At 32.0% G+C, this 17,970-nt stretch overlaps 1 protein-coding gene and 1 long non-coding RNA gene across 2 annotated transcripts; both read left to right on the top strand.

Moving 5' to 3' along the window:
* Positions 1-521: 521 nt before the first annotated feature.
* Positions 522-8,413, top strand: LOC132718036 (uncharacterized). Its single transcript, XM_060701638.1, has 6 exons — positions 522-693; positions 5,207-5,335; positions 6,145-6,262; positions 7,435-7,586; positions 7,917-7,991; positions 8,370-8,413. Exons 2-6 carry the CDS (start codon positions 5,276-5,278, stop codon positions 8,403-8,405), a joined length of 441 nt encoding a protein of 146 aa, XP_060557621.1. The 5' UTR covers positions 522-693; positions 5,207-5,275; the 3' UTR covers positions 8,406-8,413.
* An 81-nt stretch (positions 8,414-8,494) lies between these two features.
* Positions 8,495-11,781, top strand: LOC132718035 (uncharacterized). The gene is made up of 4 exons (XR_009624034.1): positions 8,495-8,530; positions 9,690-9,908; positions 10,277-10,363; positions 10,763-11,781. It is a non-coding gene; the product is annotated as an uncharacterized LOC132718035 (long non-coding RNA).
* Positions 11,782-17,970: the final 6,189 nt, after the last annotated feature.

Genomic DNA, 17,970 nt, shown 5'->3' with positions numbered 1-17,970 from the left:
ACTTGTTTGTTATTGGTGAACAACCTTCATGGAACCGTTTTCCTTGGGTTTCACTAGTTAATTTTGCTTTGATTTCTGTGGTGGACTCCAACTTTTATACCGGGAGCAAACAGAATCTTAACCGTTTTCTTTTTGATGTTTTAGACCTGATTTCAGGGGTAAATATATTCTAATCTCGGACATTTGGGCGGAATCCGGAATAAAGGGGCCCCGGAATAAAGGGCTATATCATGTTATTATATAACGAAATAAATGGGAGACTTTCCACAGATTTAGAGGTTTGGCCCGAGGTTAAAAATTGAGCAGGGTTAGAGGGCATTTTCAATGGTTTCCACTGTAAACACTCCTAGTTTTAATTTAATACGAACAGTAAAAATACTGCATTTAAATGTTAAGTTGAACTAAATGTTAAACTTATATCCAGTCATGTTTTATCAATTATTTTCATCAATATTTTTTTACTGTGTTACACGAGCCTCTAGTTAATGACTCTAAAGTAGACCGAAATTGTAAAGCAAATATCATTCCATTGTGAACACTTCTATTTCAAACATCATGGTACATTTACGTCGTCTGTATTTTCACCTCATTTGATCATAAATACCTGATTATTAAAGGACACTTGGGAGAATCTATGAAGGAGTTAAATCCCATTTAACATCTTTTTATTTTTTTATGTTAATAATAATTAAGGTAAGTGATAATTTAACTACGAGATTTATCCAAGATTTGTTTACACATTCTTGATATCTTTAAGAAATCATTTTGCGTAGATTAAATATGAACATAGCACTTTATGAATTTCATGAACAGATAAAAATTAGAATAAACCTAACCAGTGTATGAATTACGTTCATAATACAACTTAGATAACAAGTTGAATATTTCGAAATTAAGACGAATATTGAAAACACATCTTTTTCTCGAAATTACAAAAAATCAAATCGTTATATAATAAATTAGTTCATACTGATTATGACAGTTCTAACAAAAATCTGACATCAAGTAAAATATTACAAATTAACAAAGACCTGATAAGCCCATTGATGTCAGTTTTTATCAGAAGGCTTGTTTTTTCTCATTGATTTCCTGTAAAATAAACCAAAAAAATAACTGTAAAAGTGGCACTTTGAATGTGCATTTTGAAAGTTTTAAACTGAAATCTAGAAATGTCATTGGTCATTACAAGATAGACTAGGAATTTCATGACGCAACCATTCTAGAACGATCATACTATAGGGTTTGTTGCATAATTTTAAGGAGGACATGCAAATGTATATATGCAAAATTATTATTGGACTTGTTTGCCTGGATAACAGCCCGTTCATACTTAGAAATAAAGCAAAACAATTAAAAAAGGTTAACCACGACTGAGTTTCTGTTTATATTTACTTTTTACTCATTTTTTTTCAAATTTTTTACATTTTGATAAGGAAATAAAATACAAGTGTATTACCAGCACAAGCAGTTTTGAATTAATTTTGAAATTTAGCTTCATCGTACAAACATTTACCTTATATATCGCTAAAACAGCTTGTGTATTCATACAAACGGACAATGTTTCTTTCAAATATCAACAAGATATAACTGTGTATTTTTTTTCCTGAAATCAATTGCGTTTAAAATCGATAAATGCACAGTATAGTAAAGTAGATCAAAATGCAGTTAATTTATGCAGTTTTACATATCATAACATAATTACGTTTTAATCGCACGTGAAACTCGTGCTGCCAATTTATCAAAATATTACAAATAATTTATAGTTTCTATGTAGAGTTCAAAGTACGTGGTACACGATTTATGAACTCTTCGATTTCGGCGTGCGGAAATTTAATCGATTGAATTTTGTGTAGGACTTCTGTTTGAAAATTTTACATAATTAGAAATTACAGCTGCATTTTGAAGGCTTTTAAGTTAAAAGTCATTTTAAATTGCACAATTACCAGATAATTTGTCTCAAAAAGTTATATTTGGAAACACGCAGTATAATTACATAATATCTCTTATATTGGTATCTATCTTTTCTGATTTTCTATAGCTCGACTCGCTTTATTAACTTTTTGTACTAAGTAGATAAAATTCATAAATAATTTCATGTTCTAGTACAGTTTATGATACGCTGACTACATTAATGACATAAGATACTATTATTTAAGTTATACATAAATAAATCGGTATCTAAATGGTATATAGATCAACAAATATTGAAATGATATATAGACCAATCGGCATTTTAATGATATAAATAAAAACAAACATTGAAATGATATTAACATGTAGAGCACACGGTATTCAACCGGTATTAAAATGCTACATAGGTCAACCAGTGTTGAAATGCTACATATGTCAACCAGTATTGAAATGTTACATAGGTCAACCGGTATTGAAATGTTACATAGGTCAACCAGTATTGAAAAGCTACATAAGTCAACCAGTATTGAAATGCTACATAGGTCAACCAGTATTGAAATGCTACATAAGTCAACCGGTATTGAAAAGCTACATAGGTCAACCGGTATTGAAATGTTACATAGGTCAACCAGTATTGAAATGCTACATAAGTCAACCGGTATTAAAATGCTACATAGGTCAACCAGTATTGAAATGCTACATAGGTCAACCAGTATTGAAAAGCTACATAGGTCAACCAGTATTGAAATGCTACATAGGTCAACCAGTATTAAAATGCTACATAGGTCAACCAGTATTGAAATGCTACATAGGCCAAACAGTTTTGAAATGATATATCGATAAACCTGTATTAGAATGGTTGGTAAATAGGTAAACCAGTATTGAAATGCTATACAGGTCAACCAGAATTGAAAAGATATATAATTCTACCGGTATTGAAATATTACATAGATTAACCAGTATTGAAATGATATACACCATAGTGTAACAGTAAATAGGTCAACCAGTATTGAAATGATATAAGGACAACCAGAATCGAAAATCTATATAGTTCAACCGATATTGAAAGTTTTGATAGACCAGTATTGAAATGATAAATAGATTAACAGGTTGTATAAAAAACAATTAATAGATCAATAGTTTATAGTGCTTGTTAAATTTGGATTTTTACTCTCATTTGATTGTTATTTATAGAGGACATGTATATTGCAATATGGATAACCGTTTAGATGCATTTAATGACTGTCATCAATGCACTGATTTCAAGTTTCAATTTCTATTATACTCGTACTATTTAATACGAACTTATTAAAACAGTATAGTACGACTTTTCAGTTGCATTGTTTGAAATATCATTATACTTTCTCTTAAATACCAACAAACTATCTTTAATTTATGCTATTTTGGCTCATCGATAGGTGTTTTTTTTGTATTGAAATTCGTTGATCCATTACAAAATCAAAGAGAAACGCCATTGTAGTATTATGTTGATTTTAACAACTGAATGATATCTCTTAAAATACTAAAGGACGAAAGGGTAACAACTATAAATTGTAATCGTATATTCTTATATACCGAATAACAAATTCAGCATATCTAAGAAATAATTATTATTAAAATATAATGTAACAAACTCATCTCATTTCTATATAAGTAAAATGTTTTCTGAATAATTAATTTCTAAAGTAAACACAACAGCAACAAGAGTCGGTCAATATTTGTTTTTTAAAGTTGGCAACCTTTCATGATGTTTCTAGTAGTCGATATTTAAGAAAACAACGGCTGTATTGCTAAATTCCAGTGTATAACTAATTCGTCTGGTTTGCTGTTATTATAGGTGTATATTGAGACGATATTACACAGTGTCTAAACATAGAATATATTGTCAAATGATTTTGGAAGAATGGATTATTAAATAGATTTAACAATTATTAAAAGGCAAGTGCATTTGCTTTTCAATGTTGTATACGTTTCGCGATAATTTACTTACAGGAACATGTCATAACACTTTAGCCATATAGCCACGCTAAATATCGTAAATAGAATTGTCTATCTTTCAGTCTGGACATAGGCATGTATAATTTCAAATATGAACTAACTGAAAATCAAGCCTTGCAGACCATCAAACAGTACGCCTAAGTCTGCATCGGTCACACAGAAGGATGCCGCCTAAGGGTTAAATCATCTGACATTTGTTTTAGATGAAACACAAACAGGAACACAAAACCGTGTTATATGTTTGTTGTTGTTGTTTTTTTGTTTTTGTTTTTTCTGATCGCAGATCAGATAATACATAGCTAACATCCACGGTCTAACACAAAATTTCCTAACAGTCCTAACAACGCAAATTAGTTCTCACTCAAAACTGCTTAAAAACCAGCAATTTAAAAGAAAGAACAATTTTTTGTTACAAGTGTTCAAGAAATTACTACACCTTCAAACTTTTAAAGTAGCGTTGGCTTATAGAGTTGTCAATAAACGCACACTCACAAATTACGCGGATGAATATGATTTTAATCAATGAAAATGCTATTTTTAGCGATGTCGATTACCGAATACTACACAAATAAATCTGACTGTCGAGTAGTTGAATATATAGTTTCTACATGTTGGACTGTTTTGGCGAGAAGATTTTTGCTAAATTATTTACTTCAATTCTAAACAACAGGTTTACCCCGAACAAAATACCTCGAAATTACCCTAACCCGAAATGCAATGGAAATTCTAAATTTAGAATCACTTGATTTTATTCAGCATTGGATTTTAAATCTTCTCTGTGGTGCAGGGGTAACGCGCTCGTTTCGTGTGTGAGAGGTCTGGAGTTCAAATCCCAGTCGAGTCAACATTTTTTTAATTCTTTTTTTTAGTGTCTTTGTTAAGGAAATAGCCACGATATGCAAGGATAAAGTGTGGCTACCATAAAAAATTAACATAATTTTTTTTTGATGCAACTCTAGTTATGCAAAATTCCGTATGTATCAAACTCTGGTGCCCTGCAAGATGACTTATAGTACATAAAAATAAACTTATACAGGAAAACACATACAGATATACAGTACGATTTAGATTTCAGGGATCAGAAAATACCACTGAGCTTGCAGCCCTTTGATTGTTTGTTTGTTGTTGTTTTACTGCTTCTGTTGCACAAAAACATGTTCTAACATTAAAGATACACTATGCTCAACTTTTTGTCAAAAGTTTATAGATCTAAAGAAGTTCTGCAATAAAAATATTTTAATCGAAGATGTGCATGTATATTTTTAATAGAATAAGAAAATAATTGTATTTCCTTCAGTAAATTGGAAAAGAAGCAAGCGACGCGAAACAATACATATTCTACTTCCGGTTCCTTGTGTGAGGCACTATGGGATTACTGACGTTTGCAGGAAGGATAGTTCTTGTTGTTATAAATATAGTCTTCATTGTAAGTACTATATATTTTGTATGGAAAGCGGTATGGTATGGAAAGCGGTATTGGACCCTTCCGCCGTTACTATATAATCCAATGTAATTGTCTTATGACGGAAATCCGCCGTTAGAAATACCCGTTCCGCCATAAGCTATCTATTTCGCATAATTGTGTTTGTTCATTAAACATGGCATATTTATACTTGTAAAAATCCTTTCTTAATTATGTGCATATATATATATACTTATCGTTTAATAATTCACTCAGTTGTTCTGTTTGTCTAAAAAGAAAATAGAGAAAAAATTTTTTTTTTACATTTATAGGTATCTTAAATTTTCACAGTATGTAGAAATAAAAGAACTATTGATTGTATTTTCCAATAATATGTTCCGATGGTAAAAAAACTAATGCTAGAAATATATCAAAAATGAAATTTCAACCAATCGACACTTCTATTTCTAATATATCTTACATCAACACATTTTATTGACCGACAGGTATTTCCATCACTTTACAGCATTTGAGCATTGGATACAATGACCAAAAACCCTTTTCTAATTAATCAACATGTGTCTGGTAAAGTTAAGGATGTGATGTTTATATGTAGCATGGTCTTTCGAATAACTTTTGAAACATTTTGTATGTAACAATTGTCTGTTGCATTACCGAGTAGTGAATAGTTTTCATACACACTTATAGGTTAATCGATACAGAAAGCAAACACTTTGATAATGTCTTAGATTGTCTTTGTATGCAAAACTAAAGCGTTTCTGATGAATGGAAAAATGACTTATAAACTAGTATTTATTTTTACTTTATTACAGCTTTTATCACTGGCGCTGATCGTTGCAGGTTTTGTGATACGTTTTGCTCATGATTGGCTTCGACCTAAAGTCACAGCTATTCTAGCTGATATAGAAGCTACTGTCAACAATGCATATGGTAAGGTACTTTTGAGAAATGTTTAAGGCCTTTATGCCCATGTTTTGTTACAGTTCCAAAAAGTGACTCTTTGGTTATCTAGCTGAGCCACTTTGTTTATATTTTGGTACATTGAGTACAAATTATTTCACTATCAGCGTCATTTATTTTCAGGATATAGAAATATCAAATGTTCTATAAGATTATTAATTCTATTTAATGGTGCTAAGTTTGATGTAGTATTTAAACCAATTTCAGATTGACTTTTGAAAGGTAGCCGATATTCGATGCATTCTTAAATATAATAATGGTGAATTGATATTTACGTAAAATTGACTCCTTCACAATAAAACATAATTAATGGAAATTATGTAAGATTGAACCGGAAATAGAATTTGGCAAATACAGTATTTGATTTAATAATGTTTGCCGTGATCAAATATTTGACACGACTGGAGGTACACACATATTGTCATGAAATTGAACCCGAGCAAGTAACGAACACATAGATACGAAAGAACAGTGGTGACATTTCAATTTCTTAAATTCTCCGGACTTTATTTTCATGAATTTACAAAATAATGAAACTTCATGAATTCACGATTCTAAAATACAGAATTTACTAATTCACAAAGTTGAAATCGTGAAATTCGTGAAGTTGAAATCGTGAAATTGGACAACTGGAATTTGTGAATTCCGTATGTTGAAAACACGAATTTGTGAATTCGTGAAGATTAACATATGAAATGTCCCCACCTGTCTGTCATACATAAATATAAAAATATGTAAAATAATTATGTCGTACTAAATTGGATAGCCTCACTTCTTGAATTATAGTTTCCTACAGTCACATATACAGAATTTGTCTCTCAAATAACCTTGTAATGATACAATCATGTATGTTTGATACGAATAGAGACAATAAGATAAAATTATTTATATTCGCGAACCTATTTCTTCGCGAATTTATGGTTATCGTGAATAAATTTGTAGCCCGAAACTTCGAACGTCATATTTGATTTAGAAATACTTTAGATTTTGATTATAATGATGATGCAATTTCATCCTAATAAAGAAAAAACAACAACATTTTTTGGGGGGAATACCCTGAATTTTGACGCCGAGAATTTAAATCGTTTTACAGTACTACAATACCTTAATACCCCATCATAGTTTATGAATGTCTATTACAGGAGACGCAAGTTTTAGTACGGACAATTTTGAGTTTGGGAGTCTGGTCTCAACACTATGTTATATCATGATTGCATTAGGAGTCGTGCTTATGGCTGTTGCCTTCGTGGGCTGCTGTGGTGCTTGCTGCTCTCTCACCACTGTCATACTTGTGGTATAGCTTTATTTCTTCAAGTCATCAATACGAAGTGTATATTTAATGTATAACAAAAATTGCATACATCGTAAAGTAGCTAGGTTTTCTAGAAACTTTAAAAGAAATCATTGTTTCTTAAAGGTGCGTTTTAAATACATTTATGAAAAATCTATTCACATGTGGCACTAATATTATACAATGTACATTGTATATCTAGAATAGCAATTTGGTACTTGAACTAGATCGACATTTCATGTGAGAATCAGCCACATTTGTAGCATATTATAATGTTAATATTTAATTAGTAACTCAGCAGGTCATGTTTTACATTATTTTCATCTATTTCAGTACCTTATCATTGTGATTGCCTTGCTGGTAGGACAGGTTGTTATTGTTATATTGGTGTTTGGAGCACCAGACACGGTAAATTCATTTCAATTGTTCATCTAAACTCTTTTGTATATAGTAGGAGTAATTTGGATTATTCTAAAAGAACATAACATTAACTTACTGTAAAACAACAAATCCAATTGTAATTAAAGAGAAGAAATATGCATATTTTTTCGGCTTATTATAAAAAAATCATGTCCAGCAATAAAAGATAATTATGACAGCGTTTGAAGACCAATAAGATCAGATTGTTGATTACTTATACCAGAACTAAATATTGAATATAACAACAATTCTTGTAACGCTGTACGTTGTTGCACTTTATTTGATTTCCATTTTTTATGGCAACTATAAAATAAACCATTTTTATCTTATAATTAAGTATGTGTGATTTTGTTTATTTCATTTTAGTTAAAGGGACACATGAAGACGAAAATGAAGGGATAACAGAGAGAAAATTGTATATTATTATCTATACATGGATATAAAACAATGAAGCCGCTCACCTTGTTTTCTATCAGGCCGCGCGCTCCCTCGTATCACGATTAGGCTGGAACTGGGTACAGCAAGAGGTTAGAGTCTTTATATATACCAAAATGTAGTGGTCAAAACTATAAACTTAAACATATTGTTATTAATGTTAACGGTAACGATACATCAGCTGTCAATGTGAATAAAACAAAATTATAAACAGTTCTGTTTTCATATACTTCTAGATCAAATATTTCAGAACTTTATGGAAGTTAAATACTGCTTTAGTCGGTGTTTGTTGTACTAAATCCCAAGTCAAATCACATGAATGCATATCGTTATTTGGTTTTATTGTTGTTAGCTCACAAAAGCGCATATTGCCGAAAGTGAGCTATTACGATAAAAAAAACTGTTCGTCTGTCCGTCCGCTCTTCTACACTATCTTCACCGGGTCATTATTATTTAAATTTTAGAGAGATATTTCAATATTGTTTAGTTAGTCATTTCCATGATGGACTTGCCTTGTCACCTAAAGGAAAAGTTCATTATTTCTTTTTTTTTGCGTCATTCTGTCAGTTCGATTTTGATAGTACATGTACATGTATTTTCACATAAATTATCTTTAGTTAGAATGTTCAAATAGTTTCGATTCCTTTGAACGTGGTCTATTTACCATTTATAAAAATGGGGAAAACTTACAAAATACTGACAGTCACATTTTTCACACAAAAAAAACATTCATTCAGTGACAGTTTAACAAGATCGTTCAAATAGATTTTATTCGTTTATAATATGTTATATAAATTGGGTGACGGCACTTTTCTGTATAATATTATGAAGAAATCTTTGAAAATCATCCGTCAGATTTTAATATGATTTACTTGAAATGATTCTAAGGTAACCCAGTCAAACAATTTTGATTGATTCAGATTCACATTGACCTGTGTTCCCCTGTACCTTTATAAACATATTAACAACAAATGTTCTAGTAAACTCAGGTGAGCGATATATAATTATCATGACTCTCTAATTTATACTATAAATTTGTACATTAATATATTATTCTCTTTTTTCGTAGTTACGTGAAAAAGTACATTCTTCTTTGATAAAGGTATAAGATAGTAGTAGTACTAAGTCACAATACGACATGTTACATCTTTAAAAATTGAAATCAATCCAATGAATTATTGCAACATTTGAACGCATGATTATAATTATATTGAATTATGTATATATTTTTATTGTTTTTTGTTTTGTCAGTTTGAATGTTGTGGTGCCGATAGCTACGCTGACTTTGAGGAGAAAGGTAGTTCGTATAAAGATGGCATCACAAATGATAACTTCGTCATTGGTATAAGTAATGGGGATGTGTATGCCCCGGTAGCATGTTGTAAGACATTACCGTTGACTGATGCTGAACGTACAACATGTGCCGGATATGGTAGTCTTCCCAGTGAAACTAACAGTAATCTCAACAAGGTAACGAAACAAATATACCATTTATCTATAATAACTTTACTTATATTCTAAAATAAACTGAAAATCACAGTTTTAATATTTTTTTATTTATTTATTCATTTATTTAGTTGGTCAAGTAAGGAAATCACTATTTTATTCTTTATAAGGCGAAAAGTTTAGTTCCTGTGATTGACTAGTGTATTTATTTTGAGGACATTTAAATAATAATGAATAAAAAAATCATGCGAAGAAATGGAAATTTTGTAAAAATAGAAACGATTCAATGAGTACGTAATTTGAATTCTTTTTACATAAGTATGTGCCTCATGAATAAAAGAAAATCTTTGGATCAAATTCGGTGCCACTGATTTTTTTATTTACCATTGTAGGGGTGTGTAGACCAAGTATGGAAAATTGTTGTAGAGGACAATACTGTATACTTCGGGCTTGCTGTAGGGTTTTGCTTTGCCTTCCAGGTAAGGAATTGACATATTTTCAACTATTTCCGAAACATAAAAATAAGAAATATGACAAAAGGATAAACAAACCAACAAAATATTAACAGACAATTTGCAATATGTCGTATGTATTATGAAAGTGGTCGTTTTTATATTGTTGAAAAGGAAAACTATAGTTTACGGGGAAATGTATGACACGTAAAATCAGAAATGTACCATTATAGTTTGAGTGATTAAACGTTTTAGTTGTGTCTGCATACATTAGCACATATGTTGAATTTACTGCAAATTGTTGTATGAGAGCAGTCTAAACGGACATTGCTCTTTCATTGTCGCAAAAGAAGAGTTTTTTATTATAACGTATAACGCGGAAGGATATTAGGGCATTAAGAAGACCAAATTATTATTTTCTTTCAGATTGTTATCATCTTCTTCGCCATTCTAATCTACAAGAACCGAGGCATTACCGGTGGTTTGGTGTAATAACATCGTCATCGTGTGTTTTGAAACAACGAAGTGTTTATATCGTCTGTGATACATAATCTATGTCTTTCTTTCTTAATTCTCAGTTATACTTCATCATAACATACATATATAGATGTTCCCTTAATCAACTACGTTTTATTAAGACTAGTTTTCTTATTTTCTATTAAACAGCTTAAAATCAAATACTAAACAGAAAACTGTTAAATTCGGGTGAGGATTTTTCGAACTAGCTTTTAGGAACAATAACTGCACGGTTTTCTTTTGCAATAACGAATGTTTCCATATTTTTCTAGTGGCTTTTATATGATAATGCAACCAATGTTCGTACGGAACAACAGTTTTGACATAGTGACAAAAGAATTAGAATTGTAAGTGTCTGTTTATACATCCTTTGAGCGGCCACCATTTTTTTCAAGCCCCCAAACTCCAAGAATATTAGTTACTACCCAGACAGAGTAATCTCCTAAAAATATGATTAAGTGGTGTGTAGTTATGTGCAGGTCGTCATGGAAATGTATAAACAAATAAAAGAAAAAGACCCGGTATACCTCACAACATTTTGACAGGAAAGTCACGTGACCCCTGTCCAGAAACATGTATTCGTGGATGGTTTCAATTTCGTAAATACATGTACGTCTTCAAATGGATAAAGCGGTGTCAAGAAATTGTCCTTGACCTCTACGTTTTATTACACTATTGTCGTTAAAAGGATATAAGATTGTGCTTTGAGTGTACTGATTATACTATGTATTAAAGTTATCACACAATGATCTGCGCAATTAATGTCCTACAATAATAAACTTCTACATGAAACTGTATTTTTTCTTAATAAAATCATTTTGACTAATTTCTAGTCACTTTTATATGTTTATAATTTTCAACGTTGCAATTTATAATTATTCTTTTTGTGCTGGGAACATGTGAATAAATATGAATTAACCGTTTTCTGAGCAATTGGTTTTCTTGTTCTTTCTCTTGCATGGACTTCAAAATAGAGAAGACGAGGTAAATACATTTGTCTCATTCAGAGTAAAACTTATCTCGTGTAAACATTTTTTTTATCTCCAGGCACAACTTTCAAGCAGCATTCCTCCAGAGTATGCAAATTTTGAAAATATATTTAAAAGTAAAATATTGTGAAGTGAACAAAGAAAGTTATTTACACATTGCAAACGGCATTTACACGTATATAACGTAAAAGAGGTCAAAATATGCAAAAAATAGCCCTCACTGCGTTAGTCACGCTGTAGAAATATTGTGATAAATGCTGCAAAATCAGTCATCAATTGCACATAAAGTAAATTATTTCTTGAATCTTGAATCTTTTTAGTTCCCATAAAATCTTAGTGCATATTTCTACTTTGATATTCTAGAAATGCTTTTGAAATCCTTTTTTCCAATGCGAGTGTAGTATTATGCATGTTTCTCCACTGTCGATAATAAGTTGCAAATGTTTAGTAATGTGTCCATGCCGCCGAACTTCGGAAAGGATACAAGACCCATATAGTCAGCTTTATAAAGTAGCAAACATTAATATTATGCACACAAAATCTTTATTTCGAGTCTTCTAATTTTCTTGTAACATTCAGGTGAATCATTGGTAAATAAATTTAAACTAGAACTGTGTCCAAAGGACACGGATGCCCCTACTGACAACATATATATGGTATATAGTGAAAATATCAACAAAGGGCCATAATTCTGTTAAATTTGGTCGCAGCAAAAATTCCTTCCTTTACTTCCATCTACACATTAAGGTTGTTCATCCCTGGAAGTTTAAGCAAAATCTGCCATCCGGTTTAAGAGGAGTTGCGTTCACAAAATTTCTATATGGTATATAGTGAAAAAAATCAACAAAGGGCCATAATTCTGTTAAATTTGGTCGCAGCGAAAATTCCTTCCTTTACTACCATCTACACATTAAGGTTGTTCATCCATGGAAGTTTAAGCAAAATCTGCCATCCGGTTTAAGAGGAGTTGCGGACGGACAGACGTACGGACGGACGGACGGACGTTCTCACAGGACAGTAATTATGTGGCTACTCTATTGTTCTCTCTATTGTTCTTTTAGCCACGCAAAAGAAAATAGCCACATAAAAGCATTACGGAATGAATGCCATCAAAGAGAAAGAACAGTTACCTATTGTCCCTCTAGCCACATTATACTCTCCTGTGAGTGCGGACAGACGGACGGACGGACAAGTGCAACGCTATATGCTCCCACTTTGTGGGTGCATAAATACTATCATCCACATTGTTCGACGAGTTGCGTGCGGTCATATATGAGCCGCGTCACGACAAAACCAACATAATGGGTTTGCGACCAGCATGGATATAGACCAGCCTGCGCATCCGCGCAGTCTGATCAGGATCCATGCTGTTCTCTATCAGTTTCTCTACTTGTGTTAGGGTTGGTTGGCAAACACACTATGTTGGTTTTGTCGTGACGCGGCTCATATAATCTCGTTCAAGAGGTCTTCTTTTCAATTCATTTTTACAATAAAACACTGATGGTGTTAAATGTGTTTATTACGTAGACATGAGTAAAGCTGAAAAGTTGTTAACCTTGACAGCGGCTGTGTGCTCAAAAATTAAAACATTGCAGAATAACATTGTCTCTTACTAGTAAGTTGAAAATTAAAAAGATTTGGATAAAGCTGTTCTTTTTATGCTGGAATGGGAGTCAACTGATACCATAAAGATGTTTAGAAATATCCGTACGATTTATTTCCCCTTATATGTCATTGTGGGCTGGCCTGGGCTATATACTGGAGGCAAAGGCTAATTACTTTTGGTTCCAGCAGATGAAGAGTTTATTTAGTTAAACTAGTAGAATTATTTTCTATCAGTTTTATTGTTTTATCAATATGTATGTGAGATGTTTAATCAATCTTAAAATGTGTTTAATTATTAAAGAACTCACAACGATTTTTATAATCCAGCTCATCAGTAATGCTTCAACTGTTTATGGGTAAATTGATATGCGGTAATGTGTGCAAAATCAAAAATCGAACAAAAACTTGCATTCAAATGCTAGTAATAAATTTGCATGATTAGATCCCTTCATACAATATTCAATTTAACTTCCCTAGGTATATAATGTAAAAATGTAATGCTTGCATGTTTGCATCTAATGAAATGTTCAAAATCGATAAAATGCAGAATGTTCATCGATTTTATCATTTGTTCATTACTTCCGGGTTACATAATGAGCTTTTCGTCAAATTTCGGAAAATGCCTTTAGTTTAAAGATATTTATTTCAATATTTCATCATTTTTTCTTTACATTTTATATGTATACAATTATCACATATCATTGAAAGGAATAGGATCAAAAGAGAACTTATATAGTTCCTCTCCCTGAATAGGAAATAATATTTACACATACATCTATGGCAGAATAGTTTATAAGAAGAACTATATTGTTAGGTTATGTTTAAACAAAAGTAATTAAGAAGTAAATTAAAAATGAGAAAAAGAGTTACATTGGTTACATTGTTCGATTTTTTTGCATTGTAGAGGAAAAAAAATATAACTATTCGTATTTAAATTATTATCATCATTTGATTTATTTAATACCATTAAAGGCACATCATGTATCGGAAACAATTCTTTTCTCGTAAAGAAAAAGCAAATATCAAAACATTTAAATTATGTTTTATAAGCATGAGAGATGCTTTCCGCGCATGAAGAAATTAGTGTGAAAGTAACATTATTTGTCATAAAAGTAGCAAAATGTAGTAGTATTTTAACTTCCATACTAAATGCCAAAACACTTTATTTGTACTAGTTGTCAAAAGGTAACAGAAGTAAAAGTTGGCTCAGGAATTTAGCCAATGAGTAATTGTCTGAAAACTAAAGCAAGACACTGCTAATAAAAATCTTTTGAGAAATAAAAAATAAAAGCATTCTGGGGCATAATTGGCCTTTAATTGTTAAATTGTTAAAGAATTGCATAGCAACCTGATATGCCTCATGAAAAAAACCTAAACTTTTTTTGCCAAATAAATTGTTTTTTTTCCCATTCGTATCTTCGAATGGTCATCATGGTCATAAAGGGAGATATGATCCTATGTTGTAAAAATAATCTAATCACAAGAATGTGACTGGTCAGAAAATGCCACACAATGTACAATGACCATTAAAGGTTTGAGACAGAACTCCAAACCAATTTAGTGAAGCTTTTATTTACAAAGCTCATATATTGATATCATGTATTGTATTAAAACTGAATGAATCATCATACGAATATACTTGACGGTCAAAAGTTGCACCAATAATTTATTGCAGACTTTTCACAAGCATTTCATTGTGTCTTAATATTTAACTAATGTAATATCTCATTTTGATATTAGACCATCATCCATGTGTTACTTTAAACGTTAATCTTAGAAATTGTAATAGAAGACTCAAACAACTGTATTCCTTTAGAACAATTCTAAATGATAGTTTAAATGAGCCGCGTCATGACAAAACCAACGTAATGCGTTTGCGACCAGCATGGATCCAGACCAGCCTGCGCTTCCGCGCAGTCTGATCAGGATCCATGCTGTTCGCTTACAATACCTATTACAAGTAGAGAAACTGATAGCGAACAGCATGGATCCTGATCAGACTGCGCGGAGGCGCAGGCTGGTCTGGATCCATGCTGGTCGCAAACCCATTATGTTGTTTTTGTCGTGACGCGGCTCAAATGAAACAGTGAGAATAAATACAGAACATATTTTATACTATGGGACATTATTGAAAGATTAAGAAGAAATATTGCGATAAAATGTTCTACACATAAAAAACACCTTTGATTATAGAATAAGATAATAATAATGATACAAATAATACCGAAGAAAATTATATTTCAGAAAGAATATCAATCAAACAAAATCAACTAGAAAATCTTTATGAAAGGAAAATAAACTGTGAAAGAATGTTGTAAGAATAAGAAAAAATCTCAAAGTTTCTACAAAAAGAAAATAAATATCATAAAACATTATACACTAAAGTTCCCCAGAAAGAAACAGATATTTCCTTTTTGATGGCAATACAAATAAATAAATAATTAATTGTAGAACAAAAAATGTGTGAAGAAATCTTAAGTGAACATTAATGTGAAGCTGCACTTTTTGAAATAAAAATAAGAGATCATCTGGCTTTGATCGACTTTTTTTAAGATTTAGGCCTCATGCAACAAAATTAAAGCATATTTTTTTCACTGTCTTGATTGCTCCTTCTTAAAAGAAAAAGAGGCGGAGCGCAAAAACAAAGTTCCTAAGGAAGGTAAAGACCAAACTCCACTTTTAAACTGGCGATTTATTAGCCTATTGAACATTGGACACTAGATTACAGCCAAAGTTATTACTTTCGGTTAAAAAAGTATTACATGAAATTATTTTTCACCAGCAAACAGGCTTTATGAAAGCGATATATATGAGAAATTGTTAATATTTGAGATAATTGAACACTTTGAAAGAAAAGAAAACATGTCAAATCATTTGTTTTCCGATTATCAAAAGGTATTTGATTGCTCAAGCCATGATTTTATTTTTCAATGTCTTCACTATTTTATTGATGATTGACATATAAGTTCGTGTTTTTCTCTCTTTGTCTTAACCCTTAATCATCCGAGTTTCTTAAATGGATTTGCCTTGGTTTGATATGTGAATAGTTCGTTTGAAGTGTAATGGCTTTCAGTATCAAAATACAAAACGTGAACTACACACTAGAGCCGGGTCATGCTGCACGGCTGTTCACACTTGCATGGCTCTCTACTAGTGGCGAAGGGCATCAATTTTTGCTCTTGTACTTTAAGGGTTACTATCTGAAGCCTGAATCCGACCACAGGAATGTGGCAGTCTTTCGTGTACCAATATATCAAATAGATACAATTATAGGCCTAATCTCTTTGAACTGACAGTCTACGTTTGTATTCTTAAAATACTTTTCTTGCATAGCAGACTGGCGATTCCGTGAGTTTTACCCATGCCGGAAATTTCATCTGGCATGGGGGGTGCCAGATGAGTCGCGAGCCAAACAACAACGTCATTTTAGCGCACTTTATGAATGAACCGCGTTAAAATGACGTCGTTTTAGAAGGGAAATATGTCTTAGGATGACGTCATTTCGCCGTTGTTATTTAAGTTGTAAGCTCATACGCTATTGTAAGAAAATAGTTATGGATGAAATGACTTTAATTTCCATGAACATATATCATATTGAGGTAAACCATTTTAAATATGAAATAATATGGCAGAATATGCGAGAAAAAATATCTTTCATATGTTTGCGGTTCGGATCGGAATATCCGTCCCTCGGGAACCCGCCCATGGGCGGTAACTCGGCAAGCCTCGTTACCGCCCAATGGGCGGGTCCCCTCGGGACGGATATTCCGGTCCGAACCGCAACATATGACAGATATTATTATTCTTGCATAGCAGACTGGCGTTTCCGTGAGTTTTACCCATGCCGGAAATTTCATCTGGCATGGGGGTGCCAGATGAGTCGCGTGCCAAACAACAACGTCATTTTAGCGCACTTTATGAATGAACCGCGTTAAAATGACGTCGTTTTAGAAGGGAAATATGTGCTTAGGATGACGTCATTTCGCCGTTGTTATTTAAGTTGTAAGTTCATGCGCTATTGTAAGAAAATAGTTATGGATGAAATGACTCTAATTTCCATGAACATATATCATATTGAGGTAAACCATTTTAAATATGAAATAATATGGCATAATATGCAAGAAAAAATATCTGATATAATTATGTTTGCGGTTCGGATCGGACTATCCGTCCCTCGGGAACCCGCCCATGGGCGGTAACTCGGCAAGCCTCGTTACTCGGGACGGATATTCCGGTCCGAACCGCAACATAATTATGACAGATATTATTATGATATATGCAAACTAAATCAAACGGATAAAATTAAACAAATGACAAGATAAGGGTGGGATTTTTTTTATAAATAAAACTTTGAAAAACTGCTAAAGAATTATGTTCGGGGCAGCACTTATCGATTTTGGTCGTCAAAAAAATTGATCTGAATTAAGATGTAAATTGATGGTTCGTGCTTAAGTTATCAATTCTAATTTAGTTTCAAATTTATTGAAATATTCATGATGTAGCAATATCACTGTAACATACATC

The sequence above is a fragment of the Ruditapes philippinarum genome, unplaced genomic scaffold (genome assembly GCF_026571515.1).
Source record: "Ruditapes philippinarum isolate M1 unplaced genomic scaffold, ASM2657151v2 ctg2215_1_1_1_1, whole genome shotgun sequence".
Lineage (NCBI taxonomy): Eukaryota > Metazoa > Mollusca > Bivalvia > Venerida > Veneridae > Ruditapes > Ruditapes philippinarum.
The sequence above is the reverse complement of the archived record's forward strand: the minus strand, read 5'-3'. Positions and strand labels throughout refer to the sequence as shown.

Bases quoted from the DNA above. Each gene is read 5' to 3' on its own strand.
- LOC132718036 (XM_060701638.1), top strand. From the start codon at position 5,276: ATGGGATTACTGACGTTTGCAGGAAGGATAGTTCTTGTTGTTATAAAT. The intron at 6,263-7,434 runs GTAAGGTACTTT...TGTCTATTACAG, and splicing joins TACTGTCAACAATGCATATG to GAGACGCAAGTTTTAGTACG. The intron at 7,587-7,916 runs GTATAGCTTTAT...CATCTATTTCAG, and splicing joins TCACCACTGTCATACTTGTG to TACCTTATCATTGTGATTGC.